The sequence below is a fragment of the Anoplopoma fimbria genome, chromosome 23 (assembly GCF_027596085.1).
Source record: "Anoplopoma fimbria isolate UVic2021 breed Golden Eagle Sablefish chromosome 23, Afim_UVic_2022, whole genome shotgun sequence".
Taxonomy (NCBI): Eukaryota; Metazoa; Chordata; class Actinopteri; order Perciformes; family Anoplopomatidae; genus Anoplopoma; species Anoplopoma fimbria.
Window position 1 is genome coordinate 16,281,894 of NC_072471.1, and position 20,446 is coordinate 16,302,339.

At 39.4% G+C, this 20,446-nt stretch overlaps 1 protein-coding gene across 1 annotated transcript in view; it reads right to left on the bottom strand.

Moving 5' to 3' along the window:
* The window catches only part of LOC129112308 (anoctamin-4-like), a 41,088-nt gene extending 25,442 nt beyond the window's left edge, over positions 1 to 15,646 (bottom strand). The window contains exons 1-3 of the mRNA XM_054624357.1: positions 15,360 to 15,646; positions 11,312 to 11,386; positions 4,034 to 4,258 (exon numbers count right to left, since the gene is read on the bottom strand). Of these exons, the coding sequence (XP_054480332.1) occupies positions 4,034 to 4,258; positions 11,312 to 11,386; positions 15,360 to 15,627 (568 nt within the window). The 5' untranslated portion in view covers positions 15,628 to 15,646. The remainder of the gene's footprint in view (positions 1 to 4,033; positions 4,259 to 11,311; positions 11,387 to 15,359) is intronic.
* Positions 15,647 to 20,446: the final 4,800 nt, after the last annotated feature.

Below are 20,446 nucleotides of genomic sequence, written 5' to 3' on the forward strand. Positions count from 1 at the left end.
TCGTTATCAAGATTTTTAATTCATCAACCCAATAGTTTTGAATCAGGCAGTATTTGGAGCAAGTAGTTCATGGAAATGAATGTCTGCAGAAGTAAGTAGGCTACGCCTGTTATTTCAATGTGCCAGATACATATTTTATCAACATTTCACACACTCTCATCTCACAGGTTGTAGATAGTATTTCTATATGTAAAAGCCACTAACCATTATAGGAAATAATAATAAAAAATAGTATGTGAGATTTTTTTTATCGCTGATTTCACACACTATTTGTCACATATCAAATACGGTTTTGATGTAAGGGTGTAGTTGTCCTCTCTGTAATTGTCACAGTCTTCAGTCCAAAAGTCAAAATGTATTCAAAAAGAGAGGTGTAATCATTTCCAAAATTACCAACATGTTTTAATCTAACTAAATTCTCTGCTTCAATCCATTTTTGTTGGCGTTTAGCCTTTTAAAAATAACATTTCCACTGCACTCAAAATACAGTTTGCTCTCCCGCACGCACCAGCGAGGCACCCACCTGTATTAATGGGGCTGTCCAGCAGCAATCTAGCAGCACCATAAATCACATTTACATAACCAAAATTACATTAAACTATACTCTCCATCTTTTTAGGATGGTAACGTCATAAAACATGATATTCAAAGTACCCTGCATAAACCTCATTCAAAGCATTGAATGTGAAAAAATGTAGTTTGATGAAGGCAGGTATATAAAAAAAATCTTCTTCTGACAAAGACCCTACCTTAAGTGTGATACTAAATCAGTGGAAAGTACATTTGGTCTGGCTATTCATTTTTCACACAATTAGCCGGCAGTACTACAATATAAGCAGCAAAACATTATTAATACTAAAATCTATGGTAGACAAGGGACATTTACCACATCAAAGTGTTTTTTTAACAACTGCTAAATAAAGCCCTTGTTAACTTTTCATTTTTATTTGTGAGAAAAGAAACACATATACATCATAGCTCCTTGCGTAATACAATCCAGCCTGGAGATGACAGCTTACACTAAGAAGAGAATAAAAGATTGCAGTACAAAAGGAACAAATGAGAGGTAGTGGGGTGTGCGATGTGTTGCAGAGGGGAATCGGGTGTCAGTCACTTGTGAGGTGGAATCCTTCGTTCCATCTGGATGCTCCCATCATGCCTTAGGGTGGACGAAAAGGGGATGTGCATGATCTCCCTGACGGCAAGCAGTGGAGATTTTGCACACACACTTGCACACTCCTAACTGAGCCATGACCCATTTCTGTGTCTTGCAACTGATGCAGCGTGAAGGATGAGGAAGTAGAGTGTATGAAAAAAAATTGACTATCAATATCAAGAGAAGGGGAGACAGCTCTGAGAGAAAATGAGTGTGTCTGCGTGTTAGTGTGAAGGTCAAATGCTTGCATTGTCGCAGGGAAAAGTGTGCAAAAGAGATGAAGCAGCGTAAAGAGGAGAGTGAGCAGGACACAGCAACACATAAAAAAGATAGCACTGCAGCAAAAAAAAAAACATCCACTCTGGTGAACAAGCTGCCTTTGCTTCAAGACAACTTGACGACACTCACCGTGTGAAGGTGTAGAAAGGTAGAGAGGCGGCTTCACCCCTCAGAAGGGAAAAGAGGGAGAGGGAGAGGAGAGGGAGAGGAGAGAGAGGGGGGGGGGGGGGGGCTTCCCACCAGAGCCGCAGCAGACGCCAAAACAGCCAGAGGATTTTATCCACACACACACATGCTCACACACACACACACACACACACACAGCGGTCACCCCTCCTCCCCCACCATCACCAGCCCTGACGCTCAAATGACCTCTCTGAGGGAAACAAACACACACGACGTCCCATGGGGGGAAACCAGCATCCCCACTTTTTACTCCTCACTCCTCATCGCCGCATCCGTCGAGCCGACATCCCTGTACATGCACACACACACATACACACATGCACACACACAAACAGGTCTGTCACAGTGTAGATGCTACAGCCAAAAGCTCTTCTCTGGAGAGAGAAAAAACACAAGCATGAGCAGGATGTTTACAGTGAGAGAGAGAGAGAGAGAGAGAGAGAGAGAGAGAGGAGGTGCGTGCTGTTCATCAGTCTTTCCTGGCAGCCAATCAGAGGTTAAGCTGCTCTGTCAGCGGCCAATCAGAAGAAAGGGTCTGTGTCAGTGTCGCTGTAGCCCAAAACCACGACAGTTGGGACTGATGACAGTGTCAGTGTGTACCGTTTGGCGGAGACTCAAGGGCACACACACATAAACAAGGCTGTATTACAGGATAGGTTCACATTCTGTCAAGTCTTTATCAAAAATAACACGAGAATGGCCATGTGTAGGTTGATAGATTTATTGGTCACTGCAATCATTCCTCCTGTCCATGCTGGCCCTGAAGAGATCCCTTCCTAAATCAATCCTAATGTAAGTTATTGGGACAAAATCCACCTGTGTAAAAATGCATTCCTAGCTCATATGGGGCTTCAGCAGTTTGTGTTACCCAAATAAAGTGCAAATGAGTGCAAATGTGCTCCCTTCAATGCGGCTCACAACGCAAACAAAAGGGAGAACTTTGTACCAAAACCTCTGTAACTTGGAAATATTTCTACTTGATTCGTCTAACACAGATTGCTGATGCCTCATCTTAGCTTCGGCTGAATGTGACAAACCAATTCTGCTTGAGATGATGACATGAAATTCAGTCTGCAATTTTTTCCCGTTGAAATCTCTTTGGGACAGTATAGAGTGCTACAGGAATGTGTCCTTAAACTCAAAAGTCAAGTGAATTTGATTTTTGAATGCATTTGGTTAAATGCCTAAAAGAAGGTATGTGGTTAACACAAGTTTAAGAGATTTTAACGTTTTTTTTCTACGACATAAGATACGTCATTAAATACCCTACTTGTGAAATATGAGGCTTTTATGTGTCTTTAAAAAGGCAGTTGCTAACAAGTGGCTGAATGAATCTACAAAACGTCCAACTTTTGCTCAGCGGTGACGACATAAAGTCATGCAACGGTGTAGTTTGTTAATAAATGTTTGCAACAGAGCTTATTTTCTGCAATAATCCAAAATGCAATGGGAATTTGTGGAGGTAACCAGTACGACGCTAACTTCCGGGTCGGTTTTCCAAAATGATGCTATGACTGCAGCATTCTATGGACAGAAGAAAAAAACACGGCCAGAAGACAATTTGTTAATTTCTAACAGGGGAGAGTGACCCGGTTCGTTCCGTCCATCTGATAATTCAGAGCCATGGTCTTGGCCTTAGATTCTAACTTGCACAAACAGGTAAAGGATCAATGAGTCAAGCAGACTGGACTCACCTATTCAACTACACAAACCCTCTGCCCCTGCACTCTCTCTGCTACTTGGGCAACCAGTGACTCTTTTAATGTGTCAGCATTGTTTGTAGATAACTTCTTTTTTTTTTAACAAGTAGTATAGAGTTTTTGAGAGTGGGAGATGGCGGATATACTGTTTATTGTGCCAACCTCTCCTGAGTCTTTACTCTGCCCGGCCTGCCTGTGTGTTCTCCTCCACCAGCAGGCAGTGGGCTGGCTGTGCAGGTCGTTAGGCCAGCTGGTTCAACTGGTGCTGATGAGCTGGCAAGCCCACAAAGTTCAGTCTGCCTCATTGCCTTGTTGCTTTCATCAGCTTCCACATGGTCGCTTTGTTTGGTCTTTTTTTTTTAGCGTGTTGCATCTTCGTACACTATCTTTCACTCACACTGGCGCTACTATCCACCATTGAGTTTACTGATTGTTCATCTCATTCTTTTTTTGTAAATAACATTTTCTAATAAATTATTTAATTTTTGGCCCTGATTTTTTTTGTGTATTTTCCCTCCTTTTGTCTGAACCGTGAGCCAGTTAACTACCATTTACTGTGTATCTATAGCTTTTATCTATATATATCTTTTATCTAAACACATGTATCAAGTATATCATCTTCGTGAAGGGCTCTCATGACAACAGGAATCTGTTGCCCTGGTAAACTGAGGGTTGGTAGTTTAAAACATGCACTGTACCGCACCCTACGTACTCGTGCTGCTGTCGCAGAGTGTCTCTTGACTGGCGCTGCGTGTGGGCAGCGGGGTGATTGACAACGACGCCGGGCAGGACACCGGCTCCAGGTGCTCGCTGATGGGCGGCACTGTGGAAGCCTCCGAGTGAACGCAGTCCGGACTGGGGAGATTATGGCCGCTCGCTGGGAAGGGACTCTTCCAGTGGGAGAAGCCGATGGCCACTTGACCCCCAAGGTCAAACCCTGATGAAGGACAAGGAAAAGAAGGGAGATTAGGAGAAACATATATCTTTATCCGCAACATACACTTACTCAAACCTCCAACTATACAACAAACGTGCATTTTACAAGCTATACAATGAAGGATGATACTGAATGTGCTTCTCTGTCATTCACTCATGATCATAGGGGAATTTTGTTTTGTTGCATCTATTATAGTGACTCTGACTTCTTGACGGGCACTTTGTAATGCTGGTAGATCCATTACAGTCCAAATTATCACAGTAATCTCCATAGCAATGTTGCCCCCTAGTGTTGGAAACTGTTGCCATCATTAAAATAGCCAACGTCAACTGTCATCAGGCATTACCCAGCAATTTACTGTGTGTAGCAGCTGCAAGCAAACGTGTTTACAGATAGCAGGAGGTGCGCAGCAACTCAGCACTCATGTTACACCTTTTACAAACTGACAGTAATCACATTTTACTTTACATAGACTGACACATGAAAAGCATTTTTTTTTTACTAAAATCACATTTTGCTCCCATGTTTTTGTTTCAGACCTAGATTAAATAAAATTGTAGTTACGCAAACTGCTGAAACAGCCTAGCTCGCCTCCGGCCATCAATTTAGTCCTCAGTAGGCTTCTCTCTCTGTTTCACTAGTGGTGACCCAGCAATGCTCAGCTCTGGGTTGGCAGGTGTCTGAGCTCTGTGTCTCTGGTAGGTTGACGGGTCCAATCAAGATTGCAAATTTAGTTTTTCTTCTCCCAAACATCAGAGTCAAGTGTCACTGTGAATTCATCTCAAACTATTTTATTTCAGTCATACTCATAATGGTGTTGTTTTTTTTTATGATCAAACTGACATCTTCAGTTTAGTGCATTTTGGTACCGTTGCACCACAATAAGGGAGGTCAAACTGTGCTTTTTCCAGGGTGCTTGCCCTGCTCGTAGTTACAACTACAAAAAGTAAGTCTCTGTAATACATAGTATACATCCCACTATATCAATTTGTATGTAATCCACGTAATCATGAGCCAGGACACGCAATGTAGTACAAATTGTGATGAAGTCTGCAAAGTGAGATGGTTGGGGTTGATGCTGGGTCTGAAAACACCAGACCTTCACCTAGGAAACCACTGATTGTGTCCTGTGTGTCCTGCTACTCGGTCAAACTGTCAGAGCTGCCATGGAGCCCACACTGTCACTAACTGCACTCCCTGCATAAATATTTATCTAATTTTATGGATAAACAAAAAGCGTTATCAGAGAGAAGCAGACAGGAGGGTCTACAACATGCGTTTAAAGGATATATCCAGGATATCAAACTGATTCAGCAGTGAAAACAGTTTAAACATAAAATATAGAAGCTAAAGTCTACAGTTCACAGTGTAAAATTTAACCACATTACCTGACAATCGAGACCGAAGAAAATAAAATGAAGAAAAAACACTGTTTCTGTAAAGCCAGGTAGGCCTTTAGTTACTGTTAAATTTCCAGTGAATAGATTGATATTTTGGGGAATCTGCAAGCTCTCTGCAATCTCCCAAATATTCCAAAAACGTATCATTATTATATCTACACAATATAAAACATTAAGTCCAACAACACTTTTTTATAGTTGCCCCATTAAATCAAATTGAATATATCTAATTATAATTTTATACACATTTCACTGTAATTCATTCTTTGTAAACGTTGTGTTAAAAGTTCAAATTAAGTTCTGGGGTCTATTACCCTTACATAATCCCTGTTTTGTTATTCATTATCTGAACCATCGGAACACACAACTGTACACACCGGGGGCAGGTGGGACTAGGGAACTCACTCAACCCCCCCTCCTGGTTTCCTTTGAAACACAAAGTCCAGCAGATTTCAAAGGAACATCAGCAATGAACAAACACAGCCCGATCAATAGCAGAGTAGGGGAAGGCCTGGCAGCCTCTTAGCCTCCCAGCTGGCTCCTCACACAGCACATTCAGCCAGAGGATAGATTCTGAGGTAAATCTAAGCGATACATCTCATATCAGCTATTTTAACGGTGTCGACCGCGTTAGGCTGGGCGTCCCCGAAAAACAATGTTTGTGCTGAAGTCAGCACCTGTGACAACTAGAACGCCAAGAAGGAATTCACTTTCCCTGAGGGGAATTTTTCAAGTACAACACCTTTTTGCAAGACAATCTGACTGCTGCTGGGAAATCATCAGAGGATATTCGTCGGTGTTTGAAAGTTTGCAAACAAGAGCAGGATTGCAGTAAATGAAGCAGTATTTTACTTATTTGTAAATTCTAAATGCAGGGACTACTTAACACTGTCCAGGTTAAAGAGGCACACTGGTTTATCTATCAACATCTGTTGATGAATGTAATGCCCACAAGCAGAGGTATTTTATTTTTTCATTTCAATTCTAAACAAATGCCAAACAACTTCTCTTCTTTGACAAAATAAGCCTTGAGACTTGATTGGACAGTGATATGTATGCTGATGATAATCTTTTATTCTTCTCAGTAGTGGTAGTAGTAGTAGTAGTAGTAGTAGTAGTAGTAGTAGTAGTAGTAGTAGAAGTATAAGCATTTTGTTGGCATTTCAGCCCTTGGTTGCATATTGTGGCAGTGTTTTCTGTCTCGTCGTCTTACAATTTGATCAAATGTTCAAATCCTGATTGGTGCAAGGAAATACATGGCCTCTTAACTTCCCAAATGAGCCCGCCCACTTTAAACTAGTGATAGTAGCACAGACAAAAACTCAAAAGAAATGTCTGGCGTGAAATAGTTTGGTAGAAAATGTTGTGCTATTGAAAGAGACTATTACCCACAATAGCAAGCTGATTGAGAAAATAGGTTTTTAGGGCCTTTACATTCAAGAAAGCCTGGTGATAAATTCAATGATTCAGAAAAAAATGATGCACTTGCAGTTCATAAATTAATGCAAATTATGATAGAAAATTGCTTCTTGCTGAATACTATCAAGTCAACAGTCAGGGGTTTTGGAACTAAAAATATATGGGTTGTTGAGAAACTTGTTCCTGGTATGGTGTAACACAATTTAATTTAACCATTAAGAACTGCATCGACCCAACAGTCCTAAACATCCAATGAAAGTCACCTGAAATGGCGGGAGGGGCGGAGGTGGTAATCTACACCTGGCATGTATCCGAACGACCTCCAAAACTCACGGTGCGTGCAGCCTTTTTGGACATAGTGTATTCTAAGCAATATCTATGTCGCAGTCATCAGAAAGAAAGTGCCCGCGTGGCTCTCTGAGGAGAGCGAGGCCCAGATACGTAGCACTTCCACTTCCTGACAACCTCAGAGGTAAGACAACAAATGCAGGTGCAATTATCTGGGCCACACGCTGCACTGTGCAATAACAATTTAGCTGAGTGCCTACAATAAGCATACAGAGACTTGCAGTGGAAGTCCTTTAGGTGGACGTAGGGCTGGTGTAGTGGGAAAAGAAATCTAGAGCATTTAATGTTTCCACCTTATCAGAGTGTGTTTTTAACAATTGAATGTGCTTCTGTCAGATGGTGCAGAAGTTGCAAATTGCATAAAATAGCCATAAAACGGCACAGCAACACCTTCTAACCCTAATGGTAATATACTGAATAGCTTTGGTTTCGTGTTAACCAAACATTTCCAATAAGTCCAGAGCATTGGTAAGTTCTAAGTAAATAAAATATAAAAAAGATGGACGTAATCGTTTCCAAAATTCCCAACATATTTTTATCTAACTAAATATTCTCCTTCAGTCCATATTTGTTGGTGTTGAGCCTTTCAAAAACATTTTCACTGCAGTCAAAAAACTCTCTCGCTTGCCGCACACAAAGGGAGGCAGGCACCTATATAAACCATATCTAACAGCACCATAACATACATTTTTATAACCACTCAAACACTATTATAGGAAAATACGGCCCTTTTGGATTTCCCTATGGTAAATAAAACATGATCATGTGCTCTGCAGGATGCCTTTCCTCTGGAGAGAACATGAAGAAGTGCACTTCAGGGTACTTTCTTTGTGTAGGTGCCCCACCGTGTTCAGCTTATGTTTTTTCTTTCCTGCTCGACAGACCGCCACTGAGTTTGAATGTCAAAAACTGACATTTGGTAAAGCCCTAGATACCGATTCTCTTTAATAAGGAAAAATACTGTGTATACAAGAAGTAAGAGGAAAGCCACACAAGGATGAAAAATTATTACTTAATTATTATAACGATTATTAATTATTATTATTAAATTATTAAATTGTATTGGCCTATGCCAAGTACCAATCCCATACCAGTGTTTAAAATAATAAGCAGTATGCTTCACTGTGTCTTTCATTTATGTGTAAGGCAACATCAGGCTTGACTTACATGTTGCTTTTCTTACTTTGTCAAACAAAAATGTAGCAAATAAAAACATAGATGTAAATGTACTGAATTGTTATGTTTTATCAAAATAATAAATCCCTTTTAAATGGTGCAACAAATTGGTCAAAACTAAAACAGGAATTTAAATTCCAGTATTTATATATAAAATATATACATATAGATTTGAATTAAATAGATAGGCCCGATAGTCATCTTTATCCATCTTATTGATATCCAGTATCGGTGCATCATGCTCTCGATTTGGATAAACACATGAGAAATGTAATGTGTTTCTCACTAATTTGGTTGCAGTCACAGAAAGGGAATGGATGAATCAAAAAATAAATTGTTTCTTTTTTGTGGGCGTAATTGTTGGATGGTCTGTTGTTGTAACCAGTCGGCAACCCCGGGTTCTTAGAGGTGAAGCCAATGTGGAAGTGTCTTAAAACCAGTATGATCTAGAGAATCCAAGACACCTTAGCTGATAATAAAACAGACAAATGTCAATTAAGTTCTGCTTTATAGGACGACCTTAAGTACTCCGGTGCCCTTTTGAAATTCACAGAATAAACCTGATAAACCAAAAAGCAGAGTCAGCGCAACCCATCGAAACCCAACGCCCTAAATGGAGCTCCCAGTACTAAGGAATGTATAGCAGTGATGCAGAGATGAGGTTTCAGCATGGCGCAATTGATTGTTTTTCATGTCATCCTTCGCTTAACCCCTGCCTCGGGGTGAAGATTATACAGCTCTGTCTATCAGCTGTACCACCGCAGTAAATTCCTACAACAATGAAGCAGGGTGGAATTAATGGTAGATTATAATTGATGAGAACTTTTAAGAAGCTACAGTGGTGCTGACTGGTATTTTCCTCTCAGGGCTTTTAAATCACAGGCGGCGAACTAACTTTTTGATGTCAGAGTGCGGGGTAAGACTATAGATCTCTCCCTTTGTAATAACCAACTGTCTCAACGGGCCAAAGCTCTCCCTCAGCACTTCATTAGTTGTTGGTTTGCACAGAGAAGAGAGGAACACCTGCATGCAGCAGCAGCAGCAGCAGCAGCAAAGCCTGAGCTGAACCCTAAGGTTTGACTGTCACAGCAACCGGCTTACAGCCTCTGCCACTAACCAGGCTGTAATATTCAACGAGAAAATGTCAAACAGCAAGGTCTGAACGTTACAAAAAAACAAAGGGTGGCATTTTTTTTGACAAACAGGAAAATAATTTCAGACAACTTCGTCAACAACGCACTATTTCCTGTCAGCGGCCCCTGACATACGAACAAAGTTATGTCAGGGGAAATCTTTACATTTTCCTACTGCTTAGCAAATGTACCCCATGGCACACTGTCAGTAAGCTTAGAATGAATACGACAACACACTTCCCTGCAGTAGGTCCTCAAAAATGTTACTGTAACACATCACTAACGCAGATTTACATGGTCATTTATGATGTCATTTTTCCTGTATTTTGTTACTTCAAATTTTCCCGTAATGTCACAGCAGACTTTTTGACTTAGTCATAGTAGTTTTTTTGTTTTTTTCAGACTTTCCCTGCTTGGTTCATGTCTGTGAGGATCTGTGGCAGCAAACACGAAACATCTTATAACTTAATCATATTAGTCTAATAACAATAAATAAGGGGCGGAAAAGTATTTTTCACTTTTATATATATATATTATAAAGTTATATATATATATAGAGTTGGTAAGCTATTTATAGAATCTGAATCCAGCATGAAATGTTATTAGGTTGAGCATTCATCGAGGCAGACACACTCAAGTGTTGAGTGGCAGTTTGATAATCATTCACAAGCTGTGGGTACAACCTGAAAATTCTAAATATGTAACTAACTCATTGGAATAACATTTGTAGCCCCAACAACCACAGTTCAGCCAGCGGGTAACTACACCCAGCATGGAAACTAGGAACAAAGAAGTCCTAGTTAGATCAAAAGTTTCCACAATAGGTTTGCTCAATGGCGCGGTAGATTTTCTCCTTAAAATGTTTCTATGACCACATTAAATCTGAAGAAGTTCCACTTTACATTACTGTACAGAGAAAGGAAGCTCAAATTATATGGTAACAAATTAAAAATGTCCTCATCATTATATTAACCGCACACATTAAGGTTATACTCAATTGTAAGATTACATGAAGGATCAGCTTTTGTGTGCTTTGTCAACTGTACTTATCATTGCCTTTTGGTTGATGGTTTATCATTTACAATGTGTATGTGTATGTACTTTTAGTCGATGGCTCTACGATCTCTGCACATGTCTGGAACCGGTCTAACTGGTAATAAACTCCTGTGTTGGGGCGAGCTGATAACTATATGTTTCCTTCTCTGTCTGTGCCCTAACGGGAACAATTATGCATAACAAACAATACAATTGTTATGAAACTTACATAAATACACCATATAATAAAAGTAGTGACTACATAAATAAGTAATACTGCCACAAAGGGCTTCAATTTCTCAATATTATGTGATATTAGGTACAAAATTATACTGTTCACATATAAGACAATAGCAAAACATGTTTGTTGTTAGCGCCTTTGAAACCGAGTGGTTACAGCGCAGGACACATAACCACAACATCCAGAGTTCGATTTCAGCAGTCGGACATTTTTTGCATGTGCTCCCCAAATTAAAGTTCCAATGCCCCACAAAATATATGTATTTATTTTTATTTTTTATATCTTTAAATAATGCACTTACCAATGGTGATCTGACTGACACAGCTGTAGAAGGTTCCAGAAGAGACATTGTAGCTGCTACTGCTGGGCTCACGGTCTGTGGCAGGGGGAGAGATCACACATAATGTACAGTATGGCATCATGTAGACTCTATCCAAAGCAACTTATAATTCATTGAGTAAGTCATTGATTCTTTTATTTTTTCAGCACCTCCATAGTTTTAATTACTTTTGCAGCCATTTCTTTTGTAATAAATGTGTATGGCAAAAAAAAAGAAATAAAGAAAAGGGGTTTCTGGGTCCTAAAGTATCTAACATTTCCAAAAGTGTCCACCAAGCCTAGTGCTGCTCCTGGCGGCTTCAGAAAAGCCATGACCCTGCAGCGTTACAGGAATGAAACCCCTAATCCTGCAATGTCAGTGCACAGCTCCACATCAAACCATGCAAGGGAAAAACCCCTTGACCTTGGCAGAGATAGGGGAATAAAATCCACAAGTCTCGCAGCTTTAGTGCTTTAGTCTACCAATTTATGATGGGAATTAAATGATCCACTGTGAATAATATGCACAACACTAGCAGTGTTATGAGAATGAGCCCATAACCCTCCAAGATTTAAAGGAAGAAACCCATTCATTAACCCTGAGTGTTAAGGGAATGATGCCTCAAACCTTACAAGATATGTTTTTCTCCTATGTAATCTCACAAAATAGTGAAAATGGCCATCACATTTCCTTGTTGATGTCATGCAATGTGTTGTTTATTCCGAGCAAAAGGCCAAAATATAAATTTATTCAGTTTCAAGCTGAAGGGAAAGACTCTAGGCAGTTTTTCTTCAAGATGGCTTGAATGATTATACGATTAACACAAAATTTGGTGACTTATTTCACATCAAAAAAATGTCCAGCCCTTGCAATTCACAGCTTGTTTTAGTTTATTTGCAGGAGTAGAGATCAGTCAGCTTCAGTCAACCAAGCCGCATTTAAACAGACTTGTGCGACATTTTCATTGCCATCATAGAAAATAAGAAACTCAAATGTATAGTAAATAAACGGTATTCCATTATTTGATTGACTTGATGTGAGACACTAACTGCCCTCAACGAGGTTCCAGTGGGAGCAGAAAAATGTAAGGGCTAATTTGGAACTCCAAGCAATCAAGGGAGATAGAGGTTAAATGATTAATCTGTCGCAGCAGAGAAAACGACTTTCTGTGGCACTGTGGTCACTGCTTAAAGTACCGCCTAACATTTTTGCATTGAATACAAATGCCAATTAAGCAGTTTAAAGAACTTTTGTGGAGAACTCTCATTACCCTATTCTCTAATCTAACACCTACAGCCGCGTCAAACAAGAGCAACTGCAGCACAGCGTAGACATTCATCACTGACAGGAAGTCTATGCTCGCACATTGGCTTCCATGATAAGAGATAAACCTGCAGGTATCATTTATTACAGTAGTTATGGGATGTCGTTGCATGGAATTGGACAAACCATATCAGCCTCTGAGCAGCTTCCAGTGATATCCATAATTTAGAATCAGATGGCGTTTAAAAAAAGATATTTAACATAATTCAAGCTTTGTGTACAAAGTCATTTCATGGACAATCTTATGTTACTCTCGCAACTTCACAGGTTGATAGCTGGACTATGGTTCTATTGTAAGCAACAAATAAGAAACCACATACTCTGATGCAGCAGAGGTGCCCCTGCATGATCTTTTCACCTTGGCATTTGTAATTTTAAAACTATAAAGGTGCTATCAGTAGAGTGCAGATCCTTGCCAGGTGTGTCAGCAACAACCACTGCTGTTGTGTGAATACATTGAATGTAGACAACCCACAAATGAATAACCCCCCATCTAAATCTGCATGTGTACTAGAACGTCACATACAACAGATACGCTCTCATTTTAATCTGTGCAGATGTCTGGCCCAGCTCTGTGAAGGCACTTGTCACAGCTCCGAAAACGCTACTTAAAGCATTTATTTAGACTTAAGTCAAATGTTTGGCCAATACGCGTTTATTTGTGAGGGTGACGCATAATAAAAAGGAACAGAATAACTGTCTCAGGCTGCAGAGCGGAGGATGAATGGCGCCGATGCAGTCAGCAGTGTGGGTTGTGCCATTAGCTGATAGTGGTGACGATACACTCAGCTGTGTGTGTACTGGTAGTTCTGTTAGCTGTTAGCCAATGCACACAGTCCAAAACAACAAAAATGAGCAAACAGAATTTTTTTTCCCCCACTGTATCTCACTTGCAGCCCCTTAGCGGCCAAGGACTGGTTAAGAGTAATGAGTGATGAGTCAGCAGTCAATCACTGGCAGTAGAAAACAGACCATAAAAGGTGATCTCAGAAAGTGTGTGTCAATGCAACCACGAGAGGTCTTTGAGCATTCAGCAATAACTAAGCACCCATATTATGCTTTTTTGGTACAGTCGTATGCGAGATTAGCCATGGACAGACACAGAGATGCACAAACACATACACACACACAGAGACCCATCTCGTTATGATCTCATTATCTCCTGGCTGCGTGTGTGTCACAAACACAAACTGGAGAACTTTCAAGTTGGAGGTTGTCATGGAAACTGTAGGGTAATCCCCAAATGAAAACTAACATGAAAGGACAAGGGGCTCTAACTCCTGGTCAATGAAATATAACAAAACTAAACAATATTGCTTAGGAGCCTGGTTGTGCATAAACCAATTTCAAAGCATTTGCCATAAAAATCACAGACATGTTCATATATCTGGTTTAACTCAAAACTCATTGAGGGGGGCTGCTCTCTTTATTATTTGTATAAGTCTTTATATGAGAATATAGTTGTCCCAAGCAGTCATTTGGATCATATTGGAGCGCCACACCCTCATTTCAGCCCACTATCAACAGTGAAATTAGACTAAACAGAGGATGCAACATCAACCACACAAGTGATGACATATGAAGAGCAATGTTACTGCTTTTATAGTCCCATACATATGTTGTATAGTATGTGTATTTATTGTCTGTGTCTGTGTAGCTGTATAGTATGTGTATTTATTGTCTGTGTAGTTGTATAGTATGTGTATTTATTGTCTGTGTCTGTGTAGTTGTATAGTATGTGTATTTATTGTCTGTGTAGTTGTATAGTATGTGTATTTATTGTCTGTGTAGTTGTATAGTATGTGTATTTATTGTCTGTGTAGTTGTATAGTGTGTATTTATTGTCTGTGTAGTTGTATAGTATGTGTATTTATTGTCTGTGTCTGTGTAGTTGTATAGTATGTGTATTTATTGTCTGTGTAGTTGTATAGTATGTGTATTTATTGTCTGTGTAGTTGTATAGTATGTGTATTTATTGTCTGTGTAGTTGTATAGTATGTGTATTTATTGTCTGTGTAGTTGTATAGTATGTGTATTTATTGTCTGTGTCTGTGTGTATAGTATAGTATGTGTATTTATTGTCTGTGTAGTTGTATATTATGTGTATTTATTGTCTGTGTAGTTGTATAGTATGTGTATTTATTGTCTGTGTCTGTGTAGTTGTATAGTATGTGTATTTATTGTCTGTGTAGTTGTATAGTATGTGTATTTATTGTCTGTGTCTGTGTAGTTGTATAGTATGTGTATTTATTGTCTGTGTCTGTGTAGTTGTATATTATGTGTATTTATTGTCTGTGTAGTTGTATAGTGTATTTATTGTCTGTGTAGTTGTATATTATGTGTATTTATTGTCTGTGTCTGTGTATAGTATTGTATTTATGTGTGTATTGTCTGTGTAGTTGTATAGTATGTGTATTTATTGTCTGTGTAGTTGTATATATGTGTATTGTCTGTGTATTTATTGTATTTATGTGTCTGTGTAGTTGTATAGTATGTGTATTTATTGTCTGTGTCTGTGTAGTTGTATAGTATGTGTATTTATTGTCTGTGTCTGTGTAGTTGAGCTGCTGCAACACTTGAATTTCCCCATGGGGATATAATAATAATAATGATAATAATAATAATAATAATAAAATAATAATAATAATAATAATAATAATAATAATAATAATAATAATAATAATACGCTGCATAGGAAAGCCTTTACCTGCGGATCCCGAGGAGAGGCGCGTGGCGATGGCGCTGTGAGGACAAACCCTCACCTCCTCCTGACATTGCACACATACGACCTGGCTCTCGTGGTTTCCTCCGACCTTGCTGCAGCCCATGTGCTCCCCGGCGGCCTGGATCTTCATCCCGGCGTTGATCTGACTGACCAGTCGCATGTCCGCTCCAGCCTCGTACTCCAGCATGTTGAAGGCTAAAACTTCGTCATTCCTCCCTCCTGAAGTATCCTCAAACTCCACCCACTGCATCCCAGCGCGGCTTATTCCAAGGCTGCTTCCGGCTCCATCATGTCAGCCTCCTCCGGCTGGTGTCTCGGGTGGTGGTGCAGTCTTTACCTCTTTACGCACGACTGCAGGCGTGGCTGCTCCACGTGGTTGATGGGGTCGCTATGTCAAGTTCCTATGGGAAAACAAGTGGTACCCACAGGGGCGCCGAAAAGGGGGGGTAAAGGAGACGGATTCTAGGGGCCCATGATGGAGGGGGGCCCAGAGAGGCCCCTAATGATGATGAAATTACGGTCCAGGTACCATCGTTGTGGTACCTGGACCGTAGTCGTGCCTCCTGCTGTGAGCCGACTGACACCCACTGCTACTTCGATTATTATTATTAGTCACATTACTATCCCTATTTTCATGGCTATAATTCTACTGTAATAATTGCTGCTGTTATTATATGTAGTCTTATTATATGAATCATTTATGTCATATACATTGAATGTGTTGTATCTAAGAACTGTTATGCTGTTCATTCTGTACACATGACATCTATTGCATTCTGTCCATCCTGGGAGAAGGATCCCTCCTCTGTCGCTCTCCCAGAGGTTTCTTCCTTTTTTCTCCCTGTTAAAGGGGTTTTTTAGGGGAGTTTTTCCTGTGCCGATGTGAGGGAAGGACAGAGGATGTCGCATGTGCACAGATTGTAAAGCCCTCTGAGGCAAATTTGTAATTTGTGATTCTGGGCTATACAAAATAAACTGAATTGAATTGAATTGAATTGAAATTATAATACAGAAAAAATAATGACACTAAGTTATTAACTAACATATAATCACACATGTTTTATATTCTTCCCCTACTGTACATGTCAACTGTCATGCTGTTCTTCTTTCACAAATATGGTAATGATAGTCAAAAATACCATTAAAATGCATAATTGTATGTAAAATAGCATCAAAAAATTTTGCCGCTGTGTTGGGGGCCCTGTAAAGATTCTTTTCATGGGGCCCAAAATCCCTAGCGGCGCCCCTGGGTACCCAGACCAAGAAGTTATAAAATAAGCTCTCTACTAAGTACCACTGAGTCTCTATGAATCCCAAAAGGATTATATTTGTCAAACCAATTTAATAAAAACGCCTCAATGTAGGTTTTTAGCCGGTATAAATTCGCTAGAGGACCAAAGAGACAGATGAATAGCACACAGGAATAGCCAGGGGTGGAAGTAAACAATCACATTTCCTCACCTTACTGTAACAAAGTTGTATTTTCGTATTAATTTTACAAGAGAGCAAAAAAACAAAAGGTAATTAGAAAAATGAATTACATAATTTTTTTATATGCATGATTTTAAGTCATGATATACGTCTTACATAGTTTGAATTAATGAATAAAATCTTATAAACGTTTTTCTTTATTTAGGCTGTCACCCTTAAATATCGGGAGGAATCCGTTCCATTTCTTGTTGGTAACTCAAATTTAAGTGCGTGAGCCTAGCTTTTTCATTTTCGGTCCCAATAGATGAAAAGGTAGATTGATTCTTCAAATGAGTTGACTCTTCTGTTGGCAAGTAACATTGATATCCCATTCTGGATTGCTTCAGGTGCGAGTTGTTTTGATTCATTTTGGTACCAGAACACAAGGGACAAAAAACATATGTTCCCCATTGGTTTCTGATGTGAATGGGGAGGGGCGGCTGTGGTGTAGTGGAGAGCAAGGTAGTTCTCCAATCAGAGGGTCGGTGGTTCGATACCCGGCCTCGGCAGTTGATGTGTCCTTGGGCAAGACACTTAACCCCAAGTTGCTCCCGAAGGCTTGCCGTCGGTGTGGACTGGATGTTGCACGAATGTTAGTTAGAGTCTGATGGTGGCACCTTGCATGGTAGCCTGTCATCAGTGTGTGAATGGGTGAATGATATGTAATATACTACTGATTGTAAGTCGCTTTGGATAAAAGCGTCTGCTAAATGACTGTAATGTAATGTAATGTAATGAATTCCCTTCACTACCAATGCACCACTTTATATACATTATATATATTGCAGCAATATTCAACAAACTAGTTAGATCAGCAGCCCCTCGATGGAACGTCAGTTAACAGCACAAGACTTGTTCCAATTTATATATGAATCTTTTTCAACCTTTATTGTGGCCTCGTCTAGCCAAGCATGCAATGTCATGACAAACAGCTATATACTAACACTTAAAATAAAATCCCACGAACGCTTCCTTATCAGTTACAAACTAATGAAGCTGCTGCATTGATTTTTCTACATAGTGCCTCACTGAAACAAAAGTCAGGAAAACATTGTAAAGTGCAGAATTTATTCGAGCTGAATTGAGGCAAAGAAAGGCTAAATTACTAAATACAGTATAATCTCTGGCACCCAGCCTTGTCTGTACACTACTGAGTACTCCAAGATCTTTAGAGGAAAAGTACACACTTAATTTAAGGAAGGCCCTTTGGCTCCAGGGAAATAGCCCAGATCTGTCGAGTAATAACTCAACTACTGCAGAGATCCTTTATACTGCTGTAGACAAGACTCAGCCGAGCAAAGTCAAACAGTGTGTAATCTTAAGTGTGTTTAGCCTTGAATAATTTCAGCCTTTACACCTAACCCTGTCATTATCTCTAACAGCAGTGATTTGGATGTTTAGGGGTTATGTGTATCTGTGTATCTGTGTCTCCCAAATTTTAGTATCTTGCACTGTTTTTACTGGATTTTATGAAGCTACTAACTTAAAGTTAGCAAAGTTTCAAAAGCTCATAAGCCTAAATTCATTTAAACCTAAAAAAAAAGGGATACGCTTGGAAAAGAAGTGTTTTGCAATGCAAATAAACAGCATTCCACTGATGGCAACGTCTTTAGTAAAATCAAATCTTAACATAGAAAACAGAGTGAAAAGGTGCACTGCTTTTCAGTTTCGTCTAGCAGGATTTTTAATTCAGGATTTCCTAATCCTGAATTAAAATTCAAAGAAAAAAAGAGAAAATAATAAACTATCTTTTTTATTTTAGAACTCGGGATAATCAGGACATATTTAAATGTTAAAAATAAATAAAGGTTAAGGACAAGCTGAAAATGTTTAGACCCGGTGGTTTAAACTTCAGCAATGCATTGTGTGTTTTATAAGCTTTTCATATTTTGTAAAATCTTGATCAGAAGAGTAATTATTATTATTTCGTAAGAAATTTTGACTGTGTGGCTGCTACTGCCCGAAGACGTCGCATATATTGACAGTTCTAAGTCAGCTTTATCATTGAGGTTCATTTAGGGTTAGTTTGGGGTTCATTTGAGGTACATTTGAGGTTCATTTGCGAAAAAAAGTAAGTCCAATCGCATAAATAATACTAGAAAATGCATTTCCTGCAGAAAATGAGTTGGAATGCTGAAAGCTGAAATCAGTCACAGAGCATTGCTGAATGTGTGGAAGTTTGAAATGACTTTCCTGAAAAAGGCCAAAAGCCAAGAACTGCACTGCTGAAAAACCTGGTAGTTGAATTGTAAAACTGGCAGAGATGGAAGCTGAACTGCATCATCAAAAGAAGCAAAGAGCTGAAATACAATGAAGAAAAATCTGGAAGCTGAACTGTTAAACTGTAGAGGTGGTAGTAATAGTAGAAGAAGTAGTCATAACAAGAGTAGTAGTTTAAGAAGCTGAAATTATAGTAGTAGTAGCAGTAGTAGTATCAGTGGTTTAGTAGAAAAAACTGTTTAATCAGCAAAAGTAGTAGAAGAATAAATAGTTTTAGTAGTAGTAGTAATAGTAGTAGTAGTAGTAGTAGTAGTAGTAGTAGTAATAGTAGTAGTAGTAATTGAAATGAAATTAATTGAAGAAAACTGAAAATTAGAAATTTTTAAGGACAGAGTGGAAGAGATTGAGAGATAGAGAAACAGAGATCACAGAAAGAGAGAAAGAGTAAGAGAGAGGGAGAAAGGAAGTGAGAGTGAAAGAGAGAGAGAGACAGAGAGACAAACAGACAGACAAACAGAGAGGAAGAGAAAAAGAGAGAGAGAGACAAACAGAGAGACAGACAGAGACAGAGAGAGACAGACAGACAGTGAGAGAGACAGATAGATAGAGAGACAGACAGACAGATGGAGAGTGAGAGAAAGAGAGAGAGAGACAGAGAAAGAGAGAGAGAGAGAGAGAGAGAGAGAGAGAAACAGAGAGACAGACAGAGCGAGAGAGACAGACAGACAGGCAGGTAGATAGAGAGACAGACAGACAGACAGACAGACGTTATAACAATTGCCTGAATATCTCCAAGTCATTTGTGTATGTGTGTGCGTGTGTCATTGTCTCTGTGTGTGTCAAACTGCACCAATTAGCTCACATCAATCACCTGCCAGCATCACAGGTTGCCATAGCAATATGACTTCAAAGAGACTCACAGATACATAGGCTTTACATGGAGTTAAAGCTGAGGTGCACCTCTCAAACTACTACTACTATTACTGATACTGAAACTCAGAAAAGGTCTGACAAAAGCATTAAACATAAGTGTGATTATTCAAAAAACTGTACAAGATATTAAAAAGCTGAATCATACCTTCATAGTTCAAGGTTTTGTGAACATTTGAGAGTTTAAATGGTGTCTCTAGCTGAATGTATGGGGAAACAGAAAGCTTTCAAAGTTGAAGAAGTTTGAGAAGATTTGAGGATTTCCCCCATAGGGAACCATTATATGAAAAATATGAATATTGCTTAATATTATATTATAAGAGGTAGAAATGAGAAAAGTCATAGCAGGAATGTCCTGAAAGAGCTGAATAATTTGATAGTTGAACGGTTTCTGTAGCTGAAAGTATGCAGAACTGAAAGTATGCAGAACTGCTTAATCAGCATTCCAA